The following is a 23,171-nucleotide window of genomic DNA, read 5'->3' as shown; positions in this document are numbered from 1 at the left end:
ATTGATAGACGGAGACTCTTGAGGGCCCGTCTGTATGGATGACTGGATCCCGTCTGTACAGATGGATCAGCAGGGGTTATTGGGTCCTGGCTCCGTCTTTTCTGATCAGCCTATTTTCTCTGCTGGGCTTCGCTCGGAGGCAAACGGGTCTGCAGGAAGCTGCTGTCGGAAAAAAAGAAAAGAGGAGCGGTTTGTTGGGGGTTAATGCCCTGGTGGGTTATTTATGTCCACAGACCACCACATCTGTCCAGGGAGGATGGACAGGAAGGGGACCGAGGTGACAGACTGCCCATGCGGACGGGGGAACAGGTGGGGCCAAGTCGGCTGCTGCCCAGCGAGAGCTGACCGAGCAGGCAGCGGCTCGGGGAAGGGAGTGGGAACGCGGGAGGTTAAAGTGACGAGTCAGTGAACGTCTCATCTTCCATCCATCACACAGTCCCTCTGTGGCCGAATCAAAGCAGGGCTGCGTTAAGTGAATCTGACTGTGCAGGTGAAGCCATGCACACGCTCGCGCTCACCCGTGCGTGGAAGATTAAAACATCCTCTCCTAGAAGGAAACGCCGCTGTTGATTATAAAAATCCACGTGTGCCACTCAATTGCACATTTTGGCATTTGTATGAAAATAGATTTGCCTTTATTGGCCTCACTGTTAGAGAGCCAAAGCATTTTCTAAACCCAGTCGGGACCAGCTGGACCACAATGCTTTTGTAGCAGTGCTGCTGTAGCTCCGATAAAACTCATTTCACAGCCCATTAAACTTATCTGAATCGCAGCAGCCTGTAGACTCACAGTGGGACAACAACAACAGAACGGTAGTTCCTACAAAACAGATGAGAATAAGGGTGGAGGTCAGACAGGAGGGGTGAGTGTGTGGGGTGGGGGGATGCATCACCTGCTGAGCTGGTACGGGGCTCCTTCCTGTCGCTTCATCTAATTGTTGTTCACCTGGGCAGGAGGAGCATCCCTGTCGGGTGATGAAACCACCAGCCCGATGGTTTTATGTGCGTCCTTTGATTGGACAGCTGTGCTGACCGCGTCCCCGTCTGATGGTACAAGCACATTTTTTTGCTGATGCATTTAGGGACAAGAAAAGAGAGTGGCGCGTCAGCAGGGTGCAATGATGTTCTCAGTCACGCTAGAAGGTTCCCGTCCTGTCCATATTGATGCAGGCGTTACAATGTTTTCCACCCTGTTTCCAGGTAACTGTGGATTTTGAAATACACCTGGCGATATACGTTTAGCTGTTGTTTGTACCTTTGTGCCTCACTGTTAACCATGGCAACAAGAATGTGTGTCCCAACCCACCATAAAAATGTCTAAAAAAGGTCAGAAACAACCAGTAATTGAAGGAGTTGGTTCCAAATCCTAAAGTCTGCCCCCACAGAGGTACCATGGAGGCCTGGAGCGCCACGTGAGCCATTTGGCGCTGCGTTCCTTCACTTTGTGTGTTTTCTGGGTCAACTGATTCAGATTCAGGGTTTCTGGCGTCAGCTGATTGATGCCAAAGCTCCAGACAGATCTAGACAGAAAATCCAATCTGACTATGAAATTATGATGTCAGTATCAAATTCCTTCTTTAAATAAATGTGCGCTGCAGCTGACTGCAGATTAACAGCGCTGGGGGTGCTGGGACCAGCAGATAATGGGAGTGTGCCATTGATGGATTTGGTGAACCGTTGGTGGGTGTGGGAGCCTTGACCTTGACATGTGTTGGGGGGTTATTGATGTTCCGGCGGTGGTCGGATGAGACTCCTCACCGCCGCCACTCTTGTCGGACAGGAAGGAGGCGTGGCCTCCTGCTTTTGTATCTCTCCTTACTTCTGAGGCATCAAAAAAAAGAAAACTGTCTTTATGCGGAGCTGAAGAGCATCCTGGGACATATAAAAAATCAGTTAAATAGATGAGAGCATGCGGATGTGCACGTGTGGGAGAAAGGCTGCTCCACTGATGAAAATTGGGGTTTTTTTTAGGATGAATTATAGTTCCGTGTATGGATCCTTCTGATGGTGTGCGTAGGCCGCCGTGTGAACGTGTTCTCTATGTTCTGTTAGTGCATCTTCCTGAGCTTCTCTGCAGCAACATGCATGTTCTGGAGGCGTTTTTTTGCATCTCTTTTCCTTGGCAGAGTGACATGAGCATATGGCACGAGGGTGTACGGCAGATGCTCCGAATCACTGGCGAGCTCTGCGCTGGTGTGTGACTGTTTTTCGGACGGGTAGCGAGGGCACGCTGTTTGGTGTCTGTGAAAATGAAGGCGCGGTTGTGAGCTCACGAGGGCGGGGATGCTGCGCAAGACAACATCGTGGTTTTACCTCAGAGCGAAATGAGAAGATGAACACCATGGTTACCTGCCTGATCTTGGCTTCACATAAATCCAATAGTTAGTTGTTGTATTTAGAGGCTAATTTGTTTTTCTTAGCACATATAATGATGCTGACATTAGAGCATCTCAACAGTGAGGTCAACGCCCCGTGAGTGCTCCCTCTAGTGGCCGGCTTCTGCAAGAGAATAAGGCCACAACTCCACAACTCATCGTTTTAGACACGCTTAAGGAGAGAAACAAAAGTTTTTTGTACGTGCATTTATATATTTACCTTTTTCAAATGAATGACCATTTTATTAATGAAAACAAGTGGCAACCTGCTGTCATTTTCTTTTTTGTCAACAATTTTAACCTAATTTCTGGTGATTTCTACATACGCAAAACCATTCATTAGCTTTTTTCAGAATGGTCATTTGGGGCTAATTGGCCCCATTTCTCACCGAGGAATTATTACTGTTCGGTTTCACCTCTAATCTCACCCGATAACGTGTCGCCATGGTTCAAGTGTGTGACCAGAACCTTACAGCAGTATATTCTTATATGTTACCAGGCAGCCATGGTCACAATCTCAATCATCTGTGACCTTCATCCCTGTGAAGACAGCACATCCAGCATTTATGTTAAAGATGCAGTAAAACTGCAATGGTGGAGATTATCCCATGGAAAATGATGGCTTGATGCCTCGGGAATCCTCTGTTGGCTGCCTGCTGGGGCAGAGAGCCGGAGCCCAGGTCTGCTCTTGCTGTGTAACCTCCACAGCTCAGCAAACTATAAAGGCCTCTAAATGACTGCTCCAGCACACAGGAGGATGATAGGGCTGTTATCAAGGGGAGCACGAATCCAGTCATTTTCCTTTGAGGGGGATCAAGTTAGGGTATGTAACCTGTTTTGAGTGCAGAAGAGGTGGGGTAGAGCAAAGTAATTGGGAAATCTCGTTGAATTAAGCCCTCTACAGAGAAGCATTCACCCTTGAGGAATCTCAGGTCGTCCTTGTGCAGCTACTCATCATACGCGCGCGCGTGCACACACACACACACGCGCCGCTCCACCTCCCGGATCCCCGTCTCCTCCCCTTTCCAACTGAAAAAGCATCTCCATCTTCCCTCCCTTCCCTCTCAAACCACCGTATTGGTCGCTGGGATGGAGCGTCTGCGTGATTGGCGCAGAGTCGCGCGTTTGGCCGGTCCGTGTGTGGGATGCTGCACAAGTCCGCTGGGTAATAGTGGACAGGTGTAGGCGCGCCGTGTTCGTCGGAGTCCAACAAAGAACTGCAAAGAAAAAAAACAAACAAGCACAAAAAACCCCGCTAAAACAGTGTGAGAAAGCTGACCGGTCACCAACGCGCTCCGCAGCCACAGCCGGGAAAGAGTTCCCCACCTCATCAACCCCCCCACCCCCCGCCTCAATATTTATGACAAAAACGGAGTAAATTATTCCGGTCACGTTTGGAGCTGACAGGCGGCTGTCCTGGAGCGCGCTGGAGTGGATCGGGTGTCCAGCGGCGGCGACAGCGCAGCGCACCGACACCCGCAGTGGCTCGGATGGGGAATTCCCACACTGGAACTGGTAAGTTCTGCCGCACTTCTTCATTCCTTCACCTCGTGCTATTATTTTCCGTTTGCGCGCGTGTATGCGAGTCGGATTTGTAATTGTCTTCTGCGAAATGGAACACGGTGGGCTTTAGTGGTGGTGGTGGGGCGATCCGGACCTGTTTGGATGCTTGAGGCGACGGGAACGCACCATCACGCCTGAGGGACCTCGGACGAGCCGATGGAGTTTTTTTCCCCTCTCTTATATTCTGAAATATCTTGTTTTCGCACAAAGAGAAACAGTGAGACAGAAAAAACTCCCTCTTTAGCATTTCCCCCATTGTCTTTGAACGAGATGAGAAATGATGTCCTAAACGGGGCTGTTTGGTTCAGATGCTCTCTGTGTGGATCCATCCTGCAGGTTTCAGCATCTGTCACACTTGGTTGTGGCACGCTTGACATAAGGTTGGTTATTTTTATAAAGCTGGGCTCAAACTGCTGACTTCACAGCCCAACCAGGGAAAATCACTTTCACACCTACTATAACATGGTGGAGCCACGTTTACATTTAGAGGTTAAGAGATCTGAAGAGCTGGAATCAGCTTTCTCGACTTGAAGTGATGTTTGTTGAGGCTAGATGTTGAGAAATTTTCTTCCATCCTTATGTGTAAATTTGAAACAACAAAGTTATCAGAAAGCCACTTCTTGTGCTCTCCACAGCTGTTTGCTTCAGGAAAATCCAGATTATACACCTTTAGTTACAAGTGCGTTGGTGTTTTTGATGGTGGGTGGAACACATGTTGGGTTCACTCTACAAATCTGATAATGAATTTGACGATGTGAAGCTCAACAACAAATGTGGAGGTCAACGAGAAGCTAAAACCATGGGTGATGTTTGTGATATCACACGCCGCTACAGTGTTTGTAATATAAAGATAAGAGAAGCATTTGAAGAGGGAGCCAAAGCCCATGTTGTCTGGAATCAGTGCACACGTGCACCACATTTGCTCCCATGTGCATCTGAATCTGTGCCGTCAATCCCAGTTGTGTCCTCCACTGTCAGTCAATCCTTTGGCAACTGTCTGCATTTGCAAACAGGTTTGCTGTGTTTAGAGGGACGCTGTGACGCTGATGCTGGTGCTGATCTATCCCACCATGCGCGTCACTCTCCTGCTCCGTGCCGCAGTGTAGCTAATGGAAGCTCCAGCCGCCAGCGGCTTTGGGGCTTATGGGGCGAGATGATTGAGACGCGGTGTTTACCTCTCCGCGTAGTCTCCCCCAAACACATTAGATGAGAGCGGCGTAGGAGAAGCACTCAAGATTTACGTAAGAGCCGCTGTGCTATAAAAAGTTCACGCAGGGCTTCGTGCGGGGAATCTGTTTTCCAAATAAGCGGCAAGACCTTGAAAGCACCAAGGTGGTGGGGAAGGAGCTGGTGGCAAAGTGACTGATGGAGGTTGCTGGAACGCTGGTATGTTCGTTCATGGACAGACTGGATCCAGATGATTGAGGGGCTTAATAGGAATGATAGGAGGAAGAGGAGGAGGAGGTGAAGGGGGTTATCATCACAGTGAGGGAGCGGGACATAAAAAGAACACACACCAGTCAGCGTAGACTTTAAGGAATCTGTAGATTCGAAAAAGGAGATTCTGCTGGTCATTGTTTGAAAGTGTTCCTGAGGCGTCTGAAGTGTAAATAATGTTCAGGTTGAGTCTGTCATTATGGCGGGATAATAGGGATGCCTGCGGTGATGCTCTCGCCCCCCAGCCACCGGCACCCCTGTCTTCAGGAGAAGAATGGCATTAATTGTGCTCTAATTGTCTTCTGGAGGGAAGGAGCTCCATCATTGCAATCTGCTGCAGATACTTTGCCGTATTGCGCCGGCGCTCCAATCACTTGCACTTTCCTCCTCGCTCCCCCCACCCCCCACCCGCCGCCTTCGACCCTTTTTTCCACTTTGCTGACCTCTACATGAGCTCTACATCCCTGCAATCCTCCACGGATGCTGCTTCTATTTTACGTAGCCGGGGAATCTGAAACTACTTCATCTGTTGCTGAACACGTTTAGATTATCGGATATCTATTTGTTCCAAAGCTCCTGGAACAGAATGAGGACTCATGAGCATCCATTTTGACCATTTTAATCAGGGGAGGATGATCTGACTTGGAGTTGCTAACGACAGGAAAATGATAATGATTCTTTGTCACACGGCACAAAGGCCAGCCTGAAGGTTCCGTAGTCCTGTGTATCACCTTATGTAACTCATAGACAGACTTTTCTTATTATTATTCTTGATCTATTTGCTTTCTTATAGCAAGAGAAATCTACTGAAAAAGATGCTATTGTGCATTTATTTCTGAAGTCAGCAATTCTTAAAGTGACTCTCAGTTTCTTCAGCCGTATTTCTGGAACATTTCCCTGGAATTTTTTAAAAGGTGCTGAGCTGCCCCTCAAAATCTCCATATTGTGCACGAGGACTGCATGAATCATTCATATGCAGGAGCATCACACTCACTCACACCTACAGGCAATTATGAGCCTCCAGTCAAGGGAAGCTGAATTCCTCTGACCTCCGGGGGAATATTGTTGGAGAAAAATGACATGGACACAAATGAATGACATGAAAACTCTCCACCTAAAGTCCACATTTGGGATTAAAGCCTATAATGTTCCTGCATCAAACGCTCAACTAACATGGTGGCCTCAATCTAGTTTTCATCAGATTTTTAGGCAGCAGATGAACCAAATGCAAATGTAGGTTTTAATGCTCAAAGTATATTCATAGCGGCTGCTTAGCATAGCTTCCTGACCATGATTCCTCTGAAAATCTGCGTCAACATTGTAGCCGATCTTTCTTTCAGGCCTCGTCTTTACCTGCTGATGATTCATTAGTCACCTCATGCGCTGGATCAGCCTGATAATATGCGTATAATGATCATCTATGAATGTAGATTGCAGTGCGATTTGTTCTTTGATTACATCCAATCACAATCATTTAAAAAGGAACCCCTGGTTTGGTGGCGCTCCCGCACGTGCGCTGTCACTGCTGCTGTACAGCGAGGCGGGAAAATGTAGCATTCGTCATTAAAATCATCGATTACCCTGCTGACAAATAAAGCAACAAATGTCCTCGGCGAAGGTAATAAGGGGAGCGGACAAGCTGTGGTTCAGACACTTCATCCTCCCCACAGAGACAATACTAATCACAATCACATTAGGTCGACAGACTAATTGATGACAGAGAACTATGAACGCTGCTCTACATCTTTGCCTCCTTATCTTGTCATAATTATTGCTTATCACTGCTCTTCTGTTTGATGAACCACTGAAGCCTCCTCCAAAGCAGCCTCTGGCACCAATGAGCTCCCCTCCATCTGACAGATTTGCTTCACTTAATTTCACCATCTTTCACTCCTGATTTTGATTTGTTTTTGTTCTAAGGAACTGTGATTGCGTGGCTTGATTAGTGCTTATTGATGTGCTGCTCCTGCAACGGTGAAATTACTGGCTAAGGACGTGGAAGCTGGATATAGGGTCCTAAATTGCGGTGGAGCCAAATGAAATCCATCGAACGCAGTGTCAGGTGTTAATGGCGCTTCATGCATGGTGGATGGGAGCCGTTCGGAGGCTGAGATCCGCTCTGGGCGCAGAGCTGCCGATAAGAGGCTGCCGCAACTTACAATGAGCCTTCGATGGCGTTTTTATTGATGATCTAGCGCCGGCCAATCACAGTCCAGTCAGACAAATGGGCCAAAAATATGAGGTTTTACTCCATGCGCGCACGTCTGGTCTCTTTGTCAAAGCGTGCCTGCGCTTTGCTGATGGGGTGTGTGGGTGCAGATGCCACATGTTGCGGAACAGAAAGCGTGTGGTGGCTGTAAGATGGATGATGAAGGCGATGGAGGGAGGGGGGGGGCAGGCAGCACTGCTGGGACTGGTCTAAACAGAGATAGATAGAGCCAAGCAAAGAAACAAATGTCACCCCTCCAGCTAGCGCAAGACTCCGCTTCCATCTGCACCCCCACCCCCCACCCCCGTCACTCCCACCCCCGTCACTCCCTCACAGCATCTACCTCCTGTTACCCACAATCCCTTTGCCTGCAATTTGTCTCAGGCAGAGAGGGGATTCAGCAGTTTTTCGAGCACTCAAGATGTCTTTCACCTCAGTTGGCAGCGTCTCCTGTTGTATCTGCAGAGAGCGGACAGGCATGGGGGGGGGGGCGCATGGGCCGGTGGTGGGCGGCTGAGTGGGAGGAGAGCAGCATGTGATACGTTGCGGTCGACTGCTACTGTTCCTCAGCGAGCCTGGTAGGCTTCACATTAACCCATTTTTGGATGTTGCATCTTTCCTGGCTCATGAGCCGGGATCCAACGCTTCCAGAATTCTGATCCCACCTGTAAGCAGATGATATTGCGTAATCTTCTCTGCCGATCGTCACACATGACAGGATGTTGTCACGGGTTGTACTGCTGCCCAGCTTTCTGTTGGCGCTCCAGAATGAACCGAGCGGGCAAAGTAAGCCTCTGACCGACCGACCGACCGACTGACTGACTGCGCAAGGCTGCGGTTTGTGATCTGTTCTCGTCAATTAAAAACTCTCGATAAAGTCTTAAAAAACCAAAAAACTAAAACTCTGTAAGGCCCAGCCTCACCCTTGTCCTCATCCTCGTCCTCCTGTAAATGTCAGATTTGGCCCTTCAGAATCAAAGATCAAAGTATTTCTTTGTGCTTTCATGATTCTGCAGTGGCATTTTCAGGTACATCGAGGCGGATCGAGCAGATTATTGGATTTTTCATGTCACACACCAATTTTGTCCGTTTTTGTCATTAAGACTGACCTGAGCTGATCCAGGGAACCGGCTCATCCCCTGACACCTTCCACTGTCTGTTCTTTAATCTTATTATGTGTTAAAAACATAATCCTCATCACGAGTGATGCGATTTTTCTGCAAAGCCAAAGAAATGGGTGACCCTTCAATTTCATGTTGGACCAACAGGCTGCATCATTCTGTTTTTGATGCATGTCCAAGTCTGACTGTCTTTTGGCCATTTCCAGCCATGACGCTTGTCTTTCCCTTCTCTACTCTCTCAGGACTAGTTTTCAGATATTTCAGTCTCACACACACACACACACGCACGCACGCACGCACGCACGCATACACACACACACACACAAAACACTTGCTAAGTATGTCAGAATAGCAAAACATTAAGCTGCAGCTGCTGATTATTTTCTCTAAAATTAGCATATTGGCTGACAAGCTGCACAAAATAAGGCTTTTAAGTCTTTTTAACATTACAGCTCGTGTTAAAGAAACATTAAAGCCCCATATTTAAGGAAGTTTATCATTCATTTTTTCATCGCCCGTATGACATGTACAAATCATCTTTAAAAGCAAATGCACGTTTATCTAATCTTTCATCTCATATCTGTTCGCCAGTAAATATCCCAGCACTTATCAGGGTCGCTGCAGCACTTTGTAGTTTCTATCTTAGAACAGAGAAACTTCACATGTGATGGCTCCATCAGTGCACATCCATCAATACTGCTGCTGTTATTGATCACCTGTTCAGGAAAATAGTGCAAATAGTATCCTGAGGTTCAATTAACTGATCAAACGTGCAGAAAATCACAACTCTTTTGTGCATTAGTTTCTGTATAATTTCCTGGGTTTAACCGTGACATTAGATTAAAGATGCTGTTTGGTTAATGCAGTGTTGCAGCACATCGGCCCAATCTGTGATTGGATGGGCTAAAAGGGTTGTTCCTCTGTTAAATCTGACCAGTGCATCTATAGTCTCTCTTTTCTCTCTCTATTCTCTTTTTAATGAACATCAGACAAAATTTAAATTCCAGTAAATAGCCTAATAGTCCAAACTAAACTGTATGCTCCCACAAAAGAGGGTGAGTTTCGAAAGTGTGTTTCTGTGTTTCCTTCCCTCAGGCTTGATAAATTGGCAGATCGATGATGCTTTAAATCAGTGTTCCAGCAAGGCTACATACCCCATGGAACCCATTAGTGGATTAAGATAGACCGCTGTTCCAGGCTCAGACCTGTTCTGCCTGCAGGTCTTTTCCACATGAGGAATAGGAAGAAAATCTGTGAAATGAAACAAAGTGAAAAGGGCACACAGGAGGGTGAGAACAAACACGGATCGGCTGACAGCAAAGACTGAGGTTAACGGCGTCTTCGGGGACACAGCTGTGGCTCCTCATCCAGATGCTGCATCCCAGCCAGGGTTCGTATATTAACCCACACATTAAATATTCCAGGAGGACTTCCAGCCAGCCGGGGATAACTCGGTTAACATGCAAAGAGCTCTGCCTAATCCGGTGTACAGAAAAGGGAACACGTGTGCGCGATGTGTAGGGAACAGACGAGTGGTGGGGGGCTGCAGGGATGCGGGCGCAGCTCGTCTCTCCGTGACAGCATTGCCTTCCACTGTCTGCGGATCGCTGATCCATTCGTCTTCATTACGTCTCCCTGTGAGAACTATTAAGTGCCGCCGCTGTCAGTCGGGGATCCCCGCCACGTTGACATTCACCTCACAGCTCTTCCACCATCTCACTGATGTTCCTCTCAGAGGCAGAGGCCAACAGGTTTATCATGCCTTGTGGAGGAAAAGGACAGGGATTCAGGACGGGAGTTGTTTAAACTGGCAAGTGCTGGATTTGTTCCGGGACATAATGTGGCTGTCAGTCACGGGGGCGGGCAGGCATGATGTCAGGTTTTCTACATGTTTCCTCCCTGCAACATGATGATGCTGTGTAACTGCAAAAGCAACATCCACCCATGCATGAGTGGAGCATGCGTGCACGGTGTCAGCACAGCCAGAGAGACGTGTCTTTTGTGAAGGTGTGTGAATTACTTTACCTCCACCCCCCCCCCCCGACTCAAACAGACCTGCATAAACTGTCCACGTGTGGCCTGTTGTTGTCTAGCCGACCCACTGAGCTCAGTGACTCCGTGAACTATCAGCAGCTTTAACTGAAACCCACAATTCCAGTTGCCAAAGACACTCGACTGTGTCGACTAAACCTTCAGCTGTCACTTGTGAATTCTGACAGGACTGACTTGTACTTGTTATACAGCCTCATTTTGGGCTAAAACTTGATGTCTGTGTCCTTTCTCTGCCCGTCTTCTCCTCTGTGCTTGATTTAACTTGGTGCTGCAGTGTTTTCATCGCATAAGGCTGTTTCGAGCCAGTCGCAACACTTCTTTTCAGTTGTTTTGTACTTTTTTCTTTCATCGCAGATACAACCGGTATTCTGACCTTCGTTCACATCACTGAGGGGAAGGAAAGAAAGAGCATGATCCGGTGCGTCAGCCGGCGTTGCTATGTGTGAAGGAGTGCCGCGGCGTCAATGGAGACCAAAGCCTATCGTGACCTCCTGGAGACTAGTGACGGTGCAGGCCTGCTGGATGGGAGGGGTGAGGTCGGGGTGGAGGAGGGCTGGAGCTCTCCCTACCCGCTCGGCTTCCAGGTGTCTCTGACCACTGTGCTGATACTGGAGCTGGTGCTGGGCTTCAGCAGCAACCTGACTGTGCTCGTGCTGTACTGTGCCCAGTCCAACCTGGTGGATTCAGTCAGCAACTTGGTCACCGTCAACCTGCACGTGCTCGACATCCTGGTCTGCGTGCTCTGCCTGCCGCTGACTGTGGCCGTCATCTTGTTGCCGGCTAACGGGAGCGAAGTCAGCAGCCTGGCCACACTGTGCTGCTTTCACGAGGCCTGCGTCACCTTCACCAGCGTGGCCACAGCTGTCAATGTGCTGGTGATCAGCCTGGATCGATACGACATCTCGGTGCGTCCGGCCAGTCGCCTGCTCACCCCCAGGCGGGCGGCGTTGCTTCTGGCAGCGGTCTGGGCCGTGTCTTTGGCGGTCTTTTTCCTTCCCTTCCTTGAGGGTGATTTTTTCTCTTCAAGGGATGAGGACAGTGACAATGAGCTGCTGGAGGCCCAGAATAAAAACTTTGAGCTCACAACTCAATCAAACCCCATTTTTTCATCCTATACCCCGTCCTCTCCACCCACAGCCAGTCCTTCCAGCCCTTCGCACCACCTGACCCCTGTGTGGCAGAACAGGACACTGCTCTGCGTTGGAGGACAGGGGTATTACACAGGCCTGGCTATTTATTATCACCTGTTACTCCAAGTGCCCTGCTTCTTCATCGCCGTGGCGGTCATGTTGTTCACCTACTCTAGAATTCTGCAGGCCCTCAACATCCGTATCGGCTCTCACATGATGAGAAATACGCGCTCAAAGGACTCCACCTGCAGGATACGCTGCCGGAGGCAGAAGAAGAAGGATCTGAGCTTGCCCACAGAGATAGTGTCCTTCAACCAGAATAAGAACCTCAACCACCCTCCTCTCATTCCCTCCCCCACCCCTACTCCCACATCGCCTCCACCTCTCTCCTCCATGCCCCAGGCGATGTCCGACAGCGGAGCAACCGTTACCACCGTCAGCACCGCGGCCACCACGCCCATAGCCACCACACCAGCCACCCCAGCTTCTCCGACCCGGGCGTCCACTTCAGCCCCGACCCCCGCCATCTCCACGCTGCCCGCCTCCTCCATGGGCGTCCAGGCATCGGTGTCCGCCATCATCGCTCTGAGGCGGGCGGTACGCAGGCACAGGGATCGCCGGGAACGTCAGCGCCGTGTCCTGAAAATGTCACTGATCATTGTTTCTACGTTCCTGGGCTGCTGGGCCCCTCTGTCTGCCGTCAATGTTCTGATCCTGTGTCTGGGTCCCAGCGACGGCCTGGTGCGACTCCGCCTCTGCTTCTTGGTGATGGCTTATGGAACGACTATTTTCCACCCCCTGCTCTACGCTTTCACCAGGCAAAAGCTGCGGCGTGCCCTGAAGACACGTGTCAAAAAAAGGGTAGTGTCCCTTCTACAAGTGGACCCAGCTCCCAGCGGGGGGACGGTCATTCATAACTCCTGGGTGGAGGGCGGAGCCCAGAGGAAGACGCGCAAGCCACGGGTGGAGGCGAGTGATGGCACTGATCGATGCCTCACAGAAGTGGTGAGGGAATGAGGTGGACTTTTCCAAGTGTAATTGGATGTGTCTGAACATGGCTTTAATGAATCGCGCTAATTGGCCTGAGATGGGCGGAGCATGGCTGTGAGAGAGATGAAAACCAGTCCATTTACATGGGTCACAATAAATCACATGACCTCTGGTTCCACACAGGCGTGAGGACACGTGAGTCTTGAGCTCTAAATAAAGTCACATTCTCCGACACGACCTCATTAAGCCCAACTCCTGGTTGACAGGGTGAACTCTGCGTTTCCATGGTAACGTCGGCAAAGCATTATGAAAACACTATAGCCATAGATGCTAAAAATACTCCCATCCCATGTGTGAGGCAAAAATAAGGTTACAGTAAACATACACTGTATCATTACTCCTACAAGGACACATGCACAGATAACACACGCACACTCGCACTCATCAACAGACATACTCAATGCACAGTGATCTAAAGGTTTATACTTATCTGTGAAAGCACACCAATATCTACCTGCACAGATCTTCTCTGTGAGAAAAAATATTACTGGACGTTTGTATTTGGTTTAGTCCCTTTTTTCATGCCTTAAATGATTTTTATAATGTAATTGCACGGTGCTGTCCCGGTGTTTGTTTACAATACATCAGAATAACAGCACTGATACTAAGGGAAGCGCTACAGCAGGTGAAGTATTCAAATTCAAAGTTTACAGGTTCATGACCAGGAAACTGCAGCAATAATATTAACAGTAATGATGATGACAGTAATAATAGTAATGATACTAACATGGCATGAGGCATGAGGTTTTCTTTGTTTTGTTATTTTATTAAGAATGTGTGTGTGTATGTGTGTGTGTGTGTGTGTGTGTAAATTAATACAGGACACATTCATTATTTTGTGCAATAATTTACGTGCAAAGCAATGACCCCCCCCCCAATGGAGAAAGAGAGAAGCTAAAGGGGAATTAATATTCTCATTTAGAGCATTAAGTCACTGAATATAGTATACGAGTCAATAACTTTCAGAACCGTTAGGACGGGTTCAGGTTGGAGGTGGTATTTAAAAGGCTTCATGCTGTGAAAACAATTTGTTGGCACTGTAGATAAAATAGAATATTGAACCTTAGGAATCCCCAGTTCCAAATTTGGGCAATCGTTTGTGTTGGAATTGTGTCGCTGCTCCTGGACTGCACTTTGAATGGCCGAGGAAGCTGATGTACCTCTGTCCTGTCCCGTTACAGTATACCTGTCTCTCTCTCCTCAGGGCTTCATGACTCATTTCCAAATGTGCTGGACGTTAAACAAAAACAAAACAAAAAAATGTGAGTAAATGTGATATGGTGTCACCATAGCTACAGATTTACATCACCTTAGATAAATTACTCTTTATATTTTGTATGTTCGACTTTCGGAAAGCATCTTGGGCTTTCTCCACCATCTTTACAGCTTTTACACAATTTGTGAGCCAGACAGAAAACAACAATCCTTGTGTATTTGTGTACATTTTTCAGGGAAGTAACTCCTGTTTTTCTGTTTTGGGGGTTAAGTACATTAAAGGTTTTGTTTCTTTTTGTTTAAATCATCTGCCGGACAGAAAATCAGTCACTATGACTGATTTGAGAAGTTGTTGTAAAGAGAAGTAAGTGTATTTGTGTTAATACTTTATGTGTGTAAATTGTACTGTACATTTATGATCATGTGTATAGAGATATATAAGTATTGTATACAATTTATATGTGTTATTATATAGAACAGAAGAAATCTGTATTAAAAGGTGATAGAATCATTGGTCTATCTGACTGTCTGTACAGAAATGTTGCTTTTTGGACAGATTTCTGCACATTTGTCTTTTCAGGGCCTCTGTTGTGTAAATCTAAGCGTTGCTGTTGTTCCCCACCATTTTGATTAACAGCTGGCATCGCCTGTAATCAATAATTCAGCCGTTTCTACACTTTTACCCAGCGCCTTTGGATTGATCCTGTTGGAAGTGCAGCTTAAGAAATCCTTCCTCCCCTGGACCCGACTCTATAAATCTGTCTGTTTCCAGCCTTTTCGTCCAATTCCACATCTTTTTGCACTCCCAGTTTCTCTGATCCCTAAATTTAGAAACCTCGTCCCAGATTCTTGCAGAATTTGTGCTGACTGTAGTGAACGCTCACTGATTCTCACTTTGATGTGACAACTGTGTTAATCACCAGTTCTGTTTGAAGAGGCACTGTGGTCGTGCAAACAGCTCCGTCTCCTGATGTCCTCGCATCTGTTTTTGGACGGCGCGCGGGTGTGAGTGTTGGCATCCTCGCTGGGAACGGCATCCATCCCTGCTTCCCGCTCGATAGGCTCATCAGTCTCCTCCCATTTTCACAGCATCACTTCCTCCCTCGCCTCTGCTCTTGATTCTGTCAATCTGGCCCGCTCTCATCTCTTATCCGCACTGAGGCCCGCAAGAACAAAGCAGAGAAAAGCTGCAGTGGCTGTGAAGGATGGAAAGTCACCTTGGGGATGACAGGGGAACAAAAACGTGAGAGAGTGATGGGAGGAAAGACATGAGAGGTGAGGCAATGAGAAGTTTGGCAGGCAAAGCCAGATGGGACAGAGGATGGCAACGGGTCATCTTATGCTTAACAATGGGACAGCACTGTCTCTCTAAGCAACAGAAACACTGCAGTAAAGGTCACAATAGTTTTACTGTGGAGTTTGCCATGAGAAAAACCATTTAGTGGTTCAAAGCATCCAGTAACTTCTGATATGGGATTAATACTGTAACAGAGATGGCTTCTACTTATAGAAATGAAAATACGTAAGTAACTGTTGCTTGATATTCCACTGAAAATGACACACTTACAGAGCTTTAATTTAGTTTTGCTTTAATCTCATTCTAGTTGGGAAAAGACATTTGGTTTCAGCATTGTTCCGTATCAGGCATGTTAAAGGAGATAAACAACCTAAGATTTTGGGAATGCACCGTTGGGAAAAAAACTGTAGGTAAATGTAGCATAATTGTTTCTCAAGTGGGTGAAATGGCATAAATCAGTTGCAACAACAAAATGGCTAATTAGGACTAAATGGGGGGGAATAGTACCATTCGTGTGTATCACCGTCGAAGGCACCATTTTGCTTATAATGTCGCCATCTGGTGTTCAGGTATTAACTTAACAACTACTTTCCATTATACAAAAAAACGGGTGTTTGTTGTTGTTGTTGTTTTGCTTTTCTATTATCATTTATCATACTTCCACAGCTGTCTACTGTTTTCATTCTTATTATAGACCTGGTAAACTGAGCATGCACCGAAAAGGGCGCTACCTGGCGACCGCAACCCAGCCAGTCGCGTCGCCGATCCAGAAATTCGAAAGTCAATCATGTGCGCGATTCCATCTTTTAGCAGCGAATCGGAGATCTTTCAAAAAACCAATTAAACAGCGAAGTCAATCTTTCGACAGCAAAACAAACTGCGGCCTCATTCATTGCAATTCAGAACTAAGACAGAATAAATCAGCATTTTCAAATATTTATTATTTGAATAAGAGTAGTATATTATTAGGAAACATTGACTTCGCTGTTTAATTGGTTTTCGAAAGATCTCCGATTCGCTGCTAAAAGATGGAATCGCGCACATGATTGACTTTCGAATTTCTGAATCGGCGACGCGACTAGCGGGCTTATATGGATTTGCAGTAACCAAGTTCCGTAAATGCAATATATCCAAGTCATGTCAGGCATTTGTAACGCTAATGTAACTTGAACATCGGGAGTTTTGCAATCAGGTTTGTGCAGTTGCAGCCGTAGCTTTAGCTGGTTGTATTTTTTTCTGCCGATGAAATTGCTTGTTTTCTTTGGCAGTTGTACGCTGGAGTGCGTCGTTTCTGATTAGGGTATTAGGGTATTGGTGGTATTCTGATGACCACCTTAAGCAGTGCCTCCTCCACCTCCAGCCGTGCCTCCACCACCTCCAGCAGTGCCTCCTCTTCAGTCATCTACAGTTTTGCTTCAGCCCCAGCTTCCTTCTTCCATGTCCTCTTCACAACAGGATGTGAGTGATAAAAGAATAAATTCTCAGTCGATCTATAGATCACCTTCCACCTTCCCCAACTATTCTATCCTGCAAATCCATATAAGCCCGCCAGTCGCGTCGCCGATCCAGAAATTCGAAAGTCAATCATGTGCGCGATTCCATCTTTTAGCAGCGAATCGGAGATCTTTCGAAAAACCAATTAAACAGCGAAGTCAATCTTTCGACAGCTAAACAAACTGCGGTCTCATTCGTTGCAATTCAGAACTAAGACAGAATAAATCAGCATTTTCAAATATTTATTATTTGAATAAGAGTAGTATATTATTAGGAAACATCTACTACGTCTATTACGTAGTACGGTAGCCGAAATAGCTCAGTTGGGAGAGCGTTAGACTGAAGATCTAAAGGTCCCTGGTTCGATCCCGGGTTTCGGCATTTTGCCGAAAAAAAAAAAAGAATCATAGTCCGTCGTGCATTATTTTTATACTCCACTTTATTAGGTCTACCTGTTCAATTGTTAACACAAATCAGCCTAACTTTAAATAGAAGTTAAAAGCGAGCATCAGAAAGGGAAGAGAGGGCATTTAAGCGACTTGGAACGTGGTGGAGTATTTCAGAAACTCCTCATCTACTAGGACTTTCATATCACGCACATCTCCCGGGAATTCGTACGGTAGCCGAAAGGGCGGTGCTTGGCGACCGCAAATCCATATAAACCCGCCTGTCGCGTCGCCGATTCAGAAATTCGAAAGCCAATCATGTGCGCGATTCCATCTTTCAGCAGCGAATCGTCTGCGTGATTCAATCTTTCAACAGCCAATCGTCTGCGTGATTCAATCTTTCGACAGTGTTTCCCGGTTTAAATTAAACTGCGGTCTCAATCTTTGGAAAAGCCAATCGATCCGAGAGTTTATTTAGAATTTAAAAATCTGCCCGCTGTTTATTACGGACATCTCCGTGGATTTTGACAAGGTACGTGCGCAAATTGAGGTCTGTTATTCGTTACGGTTTTTTTTTTCATTTCACATAAAATATCACCGTAAATGCTCAATGCAATATGTCCAAGTCATGTCAGGCATTTGTAACGCTAATGTAACTTGATCATCGGGAGTTTTGCAATAAAGTTTGTGCAGTTGCTGCCGGAGCTTTAGCTGGTTGTATTTTTTTCTGCCGATGAAATTGCTTGTTTTCTTTGGCAGTTGTACGCTGGAGTGCGTCGTTTCTGATTACTTGTTATGTTATGGTCTCCACTACCTCCAGCAGTGCCTCCTCCACCTCCAGCCGTGCCTCCTCCACCTCCAGCCGTGCCTACTCTTCAGTCATCTACAGTTTTGCTTCAGCCCCAGCTTCCTTCTTCCATGTCCTCTTCACAACAGGATGTAAGTGATAAATAAATAAATTCTCAGTCGATCTATAGATCACCTTCCACCTTCCCCAACTATTCTATCCTGCCGGCTCCCCAGTGAATCCTGTCTGCTGTCTATTCCTGATAATAAAGCTGTGTTCCGTCGAACTCCGGTGTCGCATTTGGGTTCTCGTCGGGTCCCTGAAGTCTGTCTGTCTGTCTGCAAGAATTTAAGTAGTGACAAGGAAATTGTGATGCCAGAGAACCTAAATATCAGTTTTTATTTTCCAGGCTGTAGACAACCGCAACATTCCTGGAACGGACCGTGTAGATGAACTGGCTGAATACTTGGTGGAGCTACGAGAACAGACAGGATTGACCCTGAACAATCAACAAGTTAGCACCATTCTGGGTTTGCGGCAGAGTCTTGACAAATTTGACAAAGACAGGATTGTGTATGCTGCAAGACATCAGGACCGGTTGCTAACTGGGCACTTCAGGTCTCCTAAAAAGAAGGCTGTGTTCACTCCTGGGGTGGAAAGCACAAAACGGTGTGTTCTTGGCTCAAGTGGTTCACCAGCTCAGTGGCCAAACTGCTGTCGCCTGATAGAGACCATCTTCGCGAGGCTGTGCAACATTCATACGAGCCCCAAAAAAGAGGACAACACAGCGTATCTCGATGGTCTCTAATTTTACAGGATTACAAAAAGATCCGGAAGCTGGTTCTGTGCAATGGGACACTAATGCAGCAGACAACCCTTCAACGTGTTGTAGTGAACCAGACCACCCTCATGCAGTGGAATAACCAACGGCTGAAGGGTCAGGAGGCGTCTGTTCTTTTGCAAGGTGTGCAACGGCCAGTGGCAGCTGACCCACTGCCCTTTGCAAAAACAAAACCCATCTCTCTGCCACAGTACCAACAACAGCCCCCAGTTACCAGCTGCACACATACCATATGCCAGCAAATACAGCTGGACAGGCAAAACCTAGGTTACGGCAAATTGATCCTGCAGTTGCCTCCAGTGGACCATCAGCCACCCTCTTCAGTACAAAGGAAAAATATACTGTCCAAACACTGAGGCTCTCACCAAAGAACAGTGGCTGAAGCAGATGAGACAGTAATGCAGTATTGTTACTTTTAATATGCTTATCCCTGTGGCCTGTTCTGCCCTTTGAGTTCCACTGCAAGTTTTACATCTTATTTCATAGTTGTATCAAGGTTTCATTGGGGTTTGATTTGTTTCTTTGACAATTTCAGCTTTATAAATGCTTAAATGTGAATGTCATTTTGTTCACAATTGTACATACATATTGTCTTTGTTATAAATTAAAAGTTTTACAAACCATTGGGAGAGCGTTAGACTGAAGATCTAAAGGTCCCTGGTTCGATCCCGGGTTTCGGCATTTTCCTGCCGAAACTTTTTAAGTGATTGTAGAGGCATATCAAATAAATTATTACATTATTCGGTTTTAGAAGATTCTAATCAGAAATAGCTGAAGAGGGCTGTAGGGGAGCCTCACTAAAACGGCTGGAGTTGTGTCAGGCTCTCATTTTACAGATGATGCAATTCTTGAATTCAGCAAAAACAAAATACAAAAGGACTTGTACATCTCCCAGTTTAGTTGTAAATGCAAAAAAAAAAAAAGAATCATAGTCCGTCGTGCATTATTTTTTATTATAATACTCATTTCAAAGCAGTAGCATTGCAGCTGTAAAGCAAAATGTCAAAAGAAAAACTCCACTTTATTAGGTCTACCTGTTCAATTGTTAACACAAATCAGCCTAACTTTAAATAGAAGTTCAAAGCGAGCATCAGAAAGGGAAGAGAGGGCATTTAAGCGACTTTGAACGTGGTGGAGTATTTCAGAAGCTCCTCATCTACTGGGACTTTCACGCACATCTCCAACTGAAAGGATGGCTGATGGTCCACCGTATTCACCGTAACCTAGGTTTTGCCTGTCCAGCTGTATTTGCTGGCATATGGTAGGTGTGAAGCTGGGGGCTGGCGTTGGTACTGTGGCAGAGAGATGGGTTTTGTTTTTGCAAAAGGGCAGTGGGTCAGCTGGCCGTTGCACACCTTGCAAAAGAACAGACGCCTCCTGACCCTTCAACCGTTGGTTATACCACTGCATGAGGGTGGTCTGGTTCACTACAACACGTTGAAGGGTTGTCTGCTGCATTAGTGTCCCATTGCACAGAACCAGCTGCCGAGATACGCTGTGTTGTCCTCTTTCTTTGGGGCTCGTGTGAATGTTGCACAGCCTCACGAAGATGGTCTCAATCAGGCGACAGCAGTTTGGCCACTGAGCTGGTGAACCACTTGAGCCAAGAACACACCGTTTTGTACTTTCCACCCCAGGAGTGAACACAGCCTTCTTTTTAGGAGACCTGAAGTGCCCAGTTAGCCACCGGTCCTGATGTCTTGCAGCATACACAATCCTGTCTTTGTCAAATTTGTCAAGACTCTGCCGCAAACCCAGAATGGTGCTAACTTGTGGATTGTTCAGGGTCAATCCCGTCTGCTCTCGTAGCTCCACCAAGTATTCAGCCAGTTCATCTACACGGTCCGTTCCAGGAATGTTGCGGTTGTCTACAGCCTGGAAAATAAAAACTGATATTTAGGTTCTCTGGCATCACAATTTCCTTGTCACTACTTAAATTCTTGCAGACAGACAGACAGACTTCAGGGACCCGACGAGAACCCAAATGCGACACCGGAGTTCGACGGAACACAGCTTTATTATCAGGAATAGACAGCAGACAGGATTCACTGGGGAGCCGGCAGGATAGAATAGTTGGGGAAGGTGGAAGGTGATCTATAGATCGACTGAGAATTTATTTATTTATCACTTACATCCTGTTGTGAAGAGGACATGGAAGAAGGAAGCTGGGGCTGAAGCAAAACTGTAGATGACTGAAGAGGAGGCCCAGCTGGAGGTGGAGGAGGCACGGCTGGAGGTAGTGGAGACCATAACATAACAAGTAATCAGAAACGACGCACTCCAGCGTACAACTGCCAAAGAAAACAAGCAATTTCATCGGCAGAATAAAATACAACCAGCTAAAGCTACGGCAGCAACTGCACAAACTTTATTGCAAAACTCCCGATGTTCAAGTTACATTAGCGTTACAAATGCCTGACATGACTTGGACATATTGCATTAAGCATTTACGGTGATATTTTATGTGAAATGAAAAAAAAAAACCGTAACGAATTACAGACCTCAATTTGCGCACGTACCTTGTCAAAATCCACGGAGATGTTCGGAATAAACAGCGGGCAGATTTTTAAATTCTAAATAAACTCTCGGATCGATTGGCTTTTCCAAAGATTGAGACCGCAGTTTAATTTAAACCAAGAAACACTGTCGAAAGATTGAATCACGCAGACGATTGGCTGTTGAAAGATTGAATCACGCAGACGATTGGCTGTTGAAAGATTGAATCACGCAGACGATTGGCTGTTGAAAGATTGAATCACGCAGACGATTCGCTGCTGAAAGATGGAATCGCGCACATGATTGGCTTTCGAATTTCTGAATCGGCGACGCGACAGGCGGGTTTATATGGATTTGCGGTCGCCAAGCACCGCCCTTTCGGCTACCGTACGAATTCCCGGGAGATGTGCGTGATATGAAAGTCCTAGTAGATGAGGAGTTTCTGAAATACTCCACCACGTTCCAAGTCGCTTAAATGCCCTCTCTTCCCTTTCTGATGCTCGCTTTTAACTTCTATTTAAAGTTAGGCTGATTTGTGTTAACAATTGAACAGGTAGACCTAATAAAGTGGAGTTTTTCTTTTGACATTTTGCTTTACAGCTGCAATGCTACTGCTTTGAAATGAGTATTATAATAAAAAATAATGCACGACGGACTATGATTCTTTTTTTTTCCGGCAAAATGCCGAAACCCGGGATCGAACCAGGGACCTTTAGATCTTCAGTCTAACGCTCTCCCAACTGAGCTATTTCGGCTACCGTACTACGTAATAGACGTAGTAGATGTTTCCTAATAATATACTACTCTTATTCAATTAATAAATATTTGAAAATGCTGATGTATTCTGTCTTAGTTCTGAATTGCAACGAATGAGACCGCAGTTTGTTTAGCTGTCGAAAGATTGACTTCGCTGTTTAATTGGTTTTTCGAAAGATCTCCGATTCGCTGCTAAAAGATGGAATCGCGCACATGATTGACTTTCGAATTTCTGGATCGGCGACGCGACTGGCGGGCTTATATGGATTTGCAGGATAGAATAGTTGGGGAAGGTGGAAGGTGATCTATAGATCGACTGAGAATTTATTCTTTTATCACTCACATCCTGTTGTGAAGAGGACATGGAAGAAGGAAGCTGGGGCTGAAGCAAAACTGTAGATGACTGAAGAGGAGGCACTGCTGGAGGTGGTGGAGGCACGGCTGGAGGTGGAGGAGGCACTGCTTAAGGTGGTCATCAGAATACCACCAATACCCTAATACCCTAATCAGAAACGACGCACTCCAGCGTACAACTCCCAAAGAAAACAAGCAATTTCATCGGCAGAAAAAAATACAACCAGCTAAAGCTACGGCTGCAACTGCACAAACTTGATTGCAAAACTCCCGATGTTCAAGTTACATTAGCGTTACAAATGCCTGACATGACTTGGATATATTGCATTTACGGAACTTGGTTACCGCAAATCCATATAAGCCCGCTAGTCGCGTCGCCGATTCAGAAATTCGAAAGTCAATCATGTGCGCGATTCCATCTTTTAGCAGCGAATCGGAGATCTTTCGAAAACCAATTAACGAATCAACGAAAACCAATTAAACAGCGAAGTCAATCTTTGGACAGCAAAACAAATTGCGGTCTCATTCGTTGCAATTCAGAACTAAGACAAAATAAACCGGCATTTTCAAATATTTATTTGACTAATAGTAGTATATTATTAGAAATA

At 46.4% G+C, this 23,171-nt stretch overlaps 2 protein-coding genes and 2 non-coding genes across 4 annotated transcripts; 2 read left to right on the top strand and 2 right to left on the bottom strand.

The window, feature by feature from the left end:
• The first annotated feature begins 3,555 nt into the window (after positions 1-3,555).
• Positions 3,556-14,655, top strand: LOC101066670 (G-protein coupled receptor 22-like). The gene is made up of 2 exons (XM_029827224.1): positions 3,556-3,890; positions 11,112-14,655. Exon 2 carries the CDS (start codon positions 11,222-11,224, stop codon positions 12,902-12,904), a length of 1,683 nt encoding a protein of 560 aa, XP_029683084.1. The 5' UTR covers positions 3,556-3,890; positions 11,112-11,221; the 3' UTR covers positions 12,905-14,655.
• Positions 14,656-17,251: 2,596 nt separating this feature from the next.
• Positions 17,252-17,324, top strand: trnaf-gaa (transfer RNA phenylalanine (anticodon GAA)). Its single transcript has one exon. It is a non-coding gene; the product is annotated as a tRNA-Phe (tRNA).
• Positions 17,325-19,888: 2,564 nt separating this feature from the next.
• LOC115246989 (uncharacterized) lies at positions 19,889-22,602 on the bottom strand. Its single transcript, XM_029827226.1, has 2 exons — positions 22,553-22,602; positions 19,889-20,832 (listed from the first exon to the last, which is right to left on the bottom strand). The coding sequence occupies exons 1-2, from the start codon at positions 22,571-22,573 to the stop codon at positions 20,110-20,112; spliced, it is 744 nt and encodes a 247-aa protein (XP_029683086.1). The 5' UTR covers positions 22,574-22,602; the 3' UTR covers positions 19,889-20,109.
• Positions 22,136-22,208, bottom strand: trnaf-gaa (transfer RNA phenylalanine (anticodon GAA)). The gene has a single exon. It is a non-coding gene; the product is annotated as a tRNA-Phe (tRNA).
• Positions 22,603-23,171: the final 569 nt, after the last annotated feature.

This window comes from Takifugu rubripes, chromosome 19 (assembly GCF_901000725.2).
Source record: "Takifugu rubripes chromosome 19, fTakRub1.2, whole genome shotgun sequence".
NCBI classification, from domain to species: domain Eukaryota; kingdom Metazoa; phylum Chordata; class Actinopteri; order Tetraodontiformes; family Tetraodontidae; genus Takifugu; species Takifugu rubripes.
Note: the sequence above shows the minus strand (reverse complement) of the source record. Positions and strands in the feature narration are given on the sequence as shown.

Bases quoted from the DNA above. Each gene is read 5' to 3' on its own strand.
- LOC101066670 (XM_029827224.1), top strand. From the start codon at position 11,222: ATGGAGACCAAAGCCTATCGTGACCTCCTGGAGACTAGTGACGGTGCA.
- LOC115246989 (XM_029827226.1), bottom strand. From the start codon at position 22,573: ATGTCCTCTTCACAACAGGAT. The intron at 20,833-22,552 runs GTGAGTGATAAA...TTTATTTTCCAG, and splicing joins TGTCCTCTTCACAACAGGAT to GCTGTAGACAACCGCAACAT.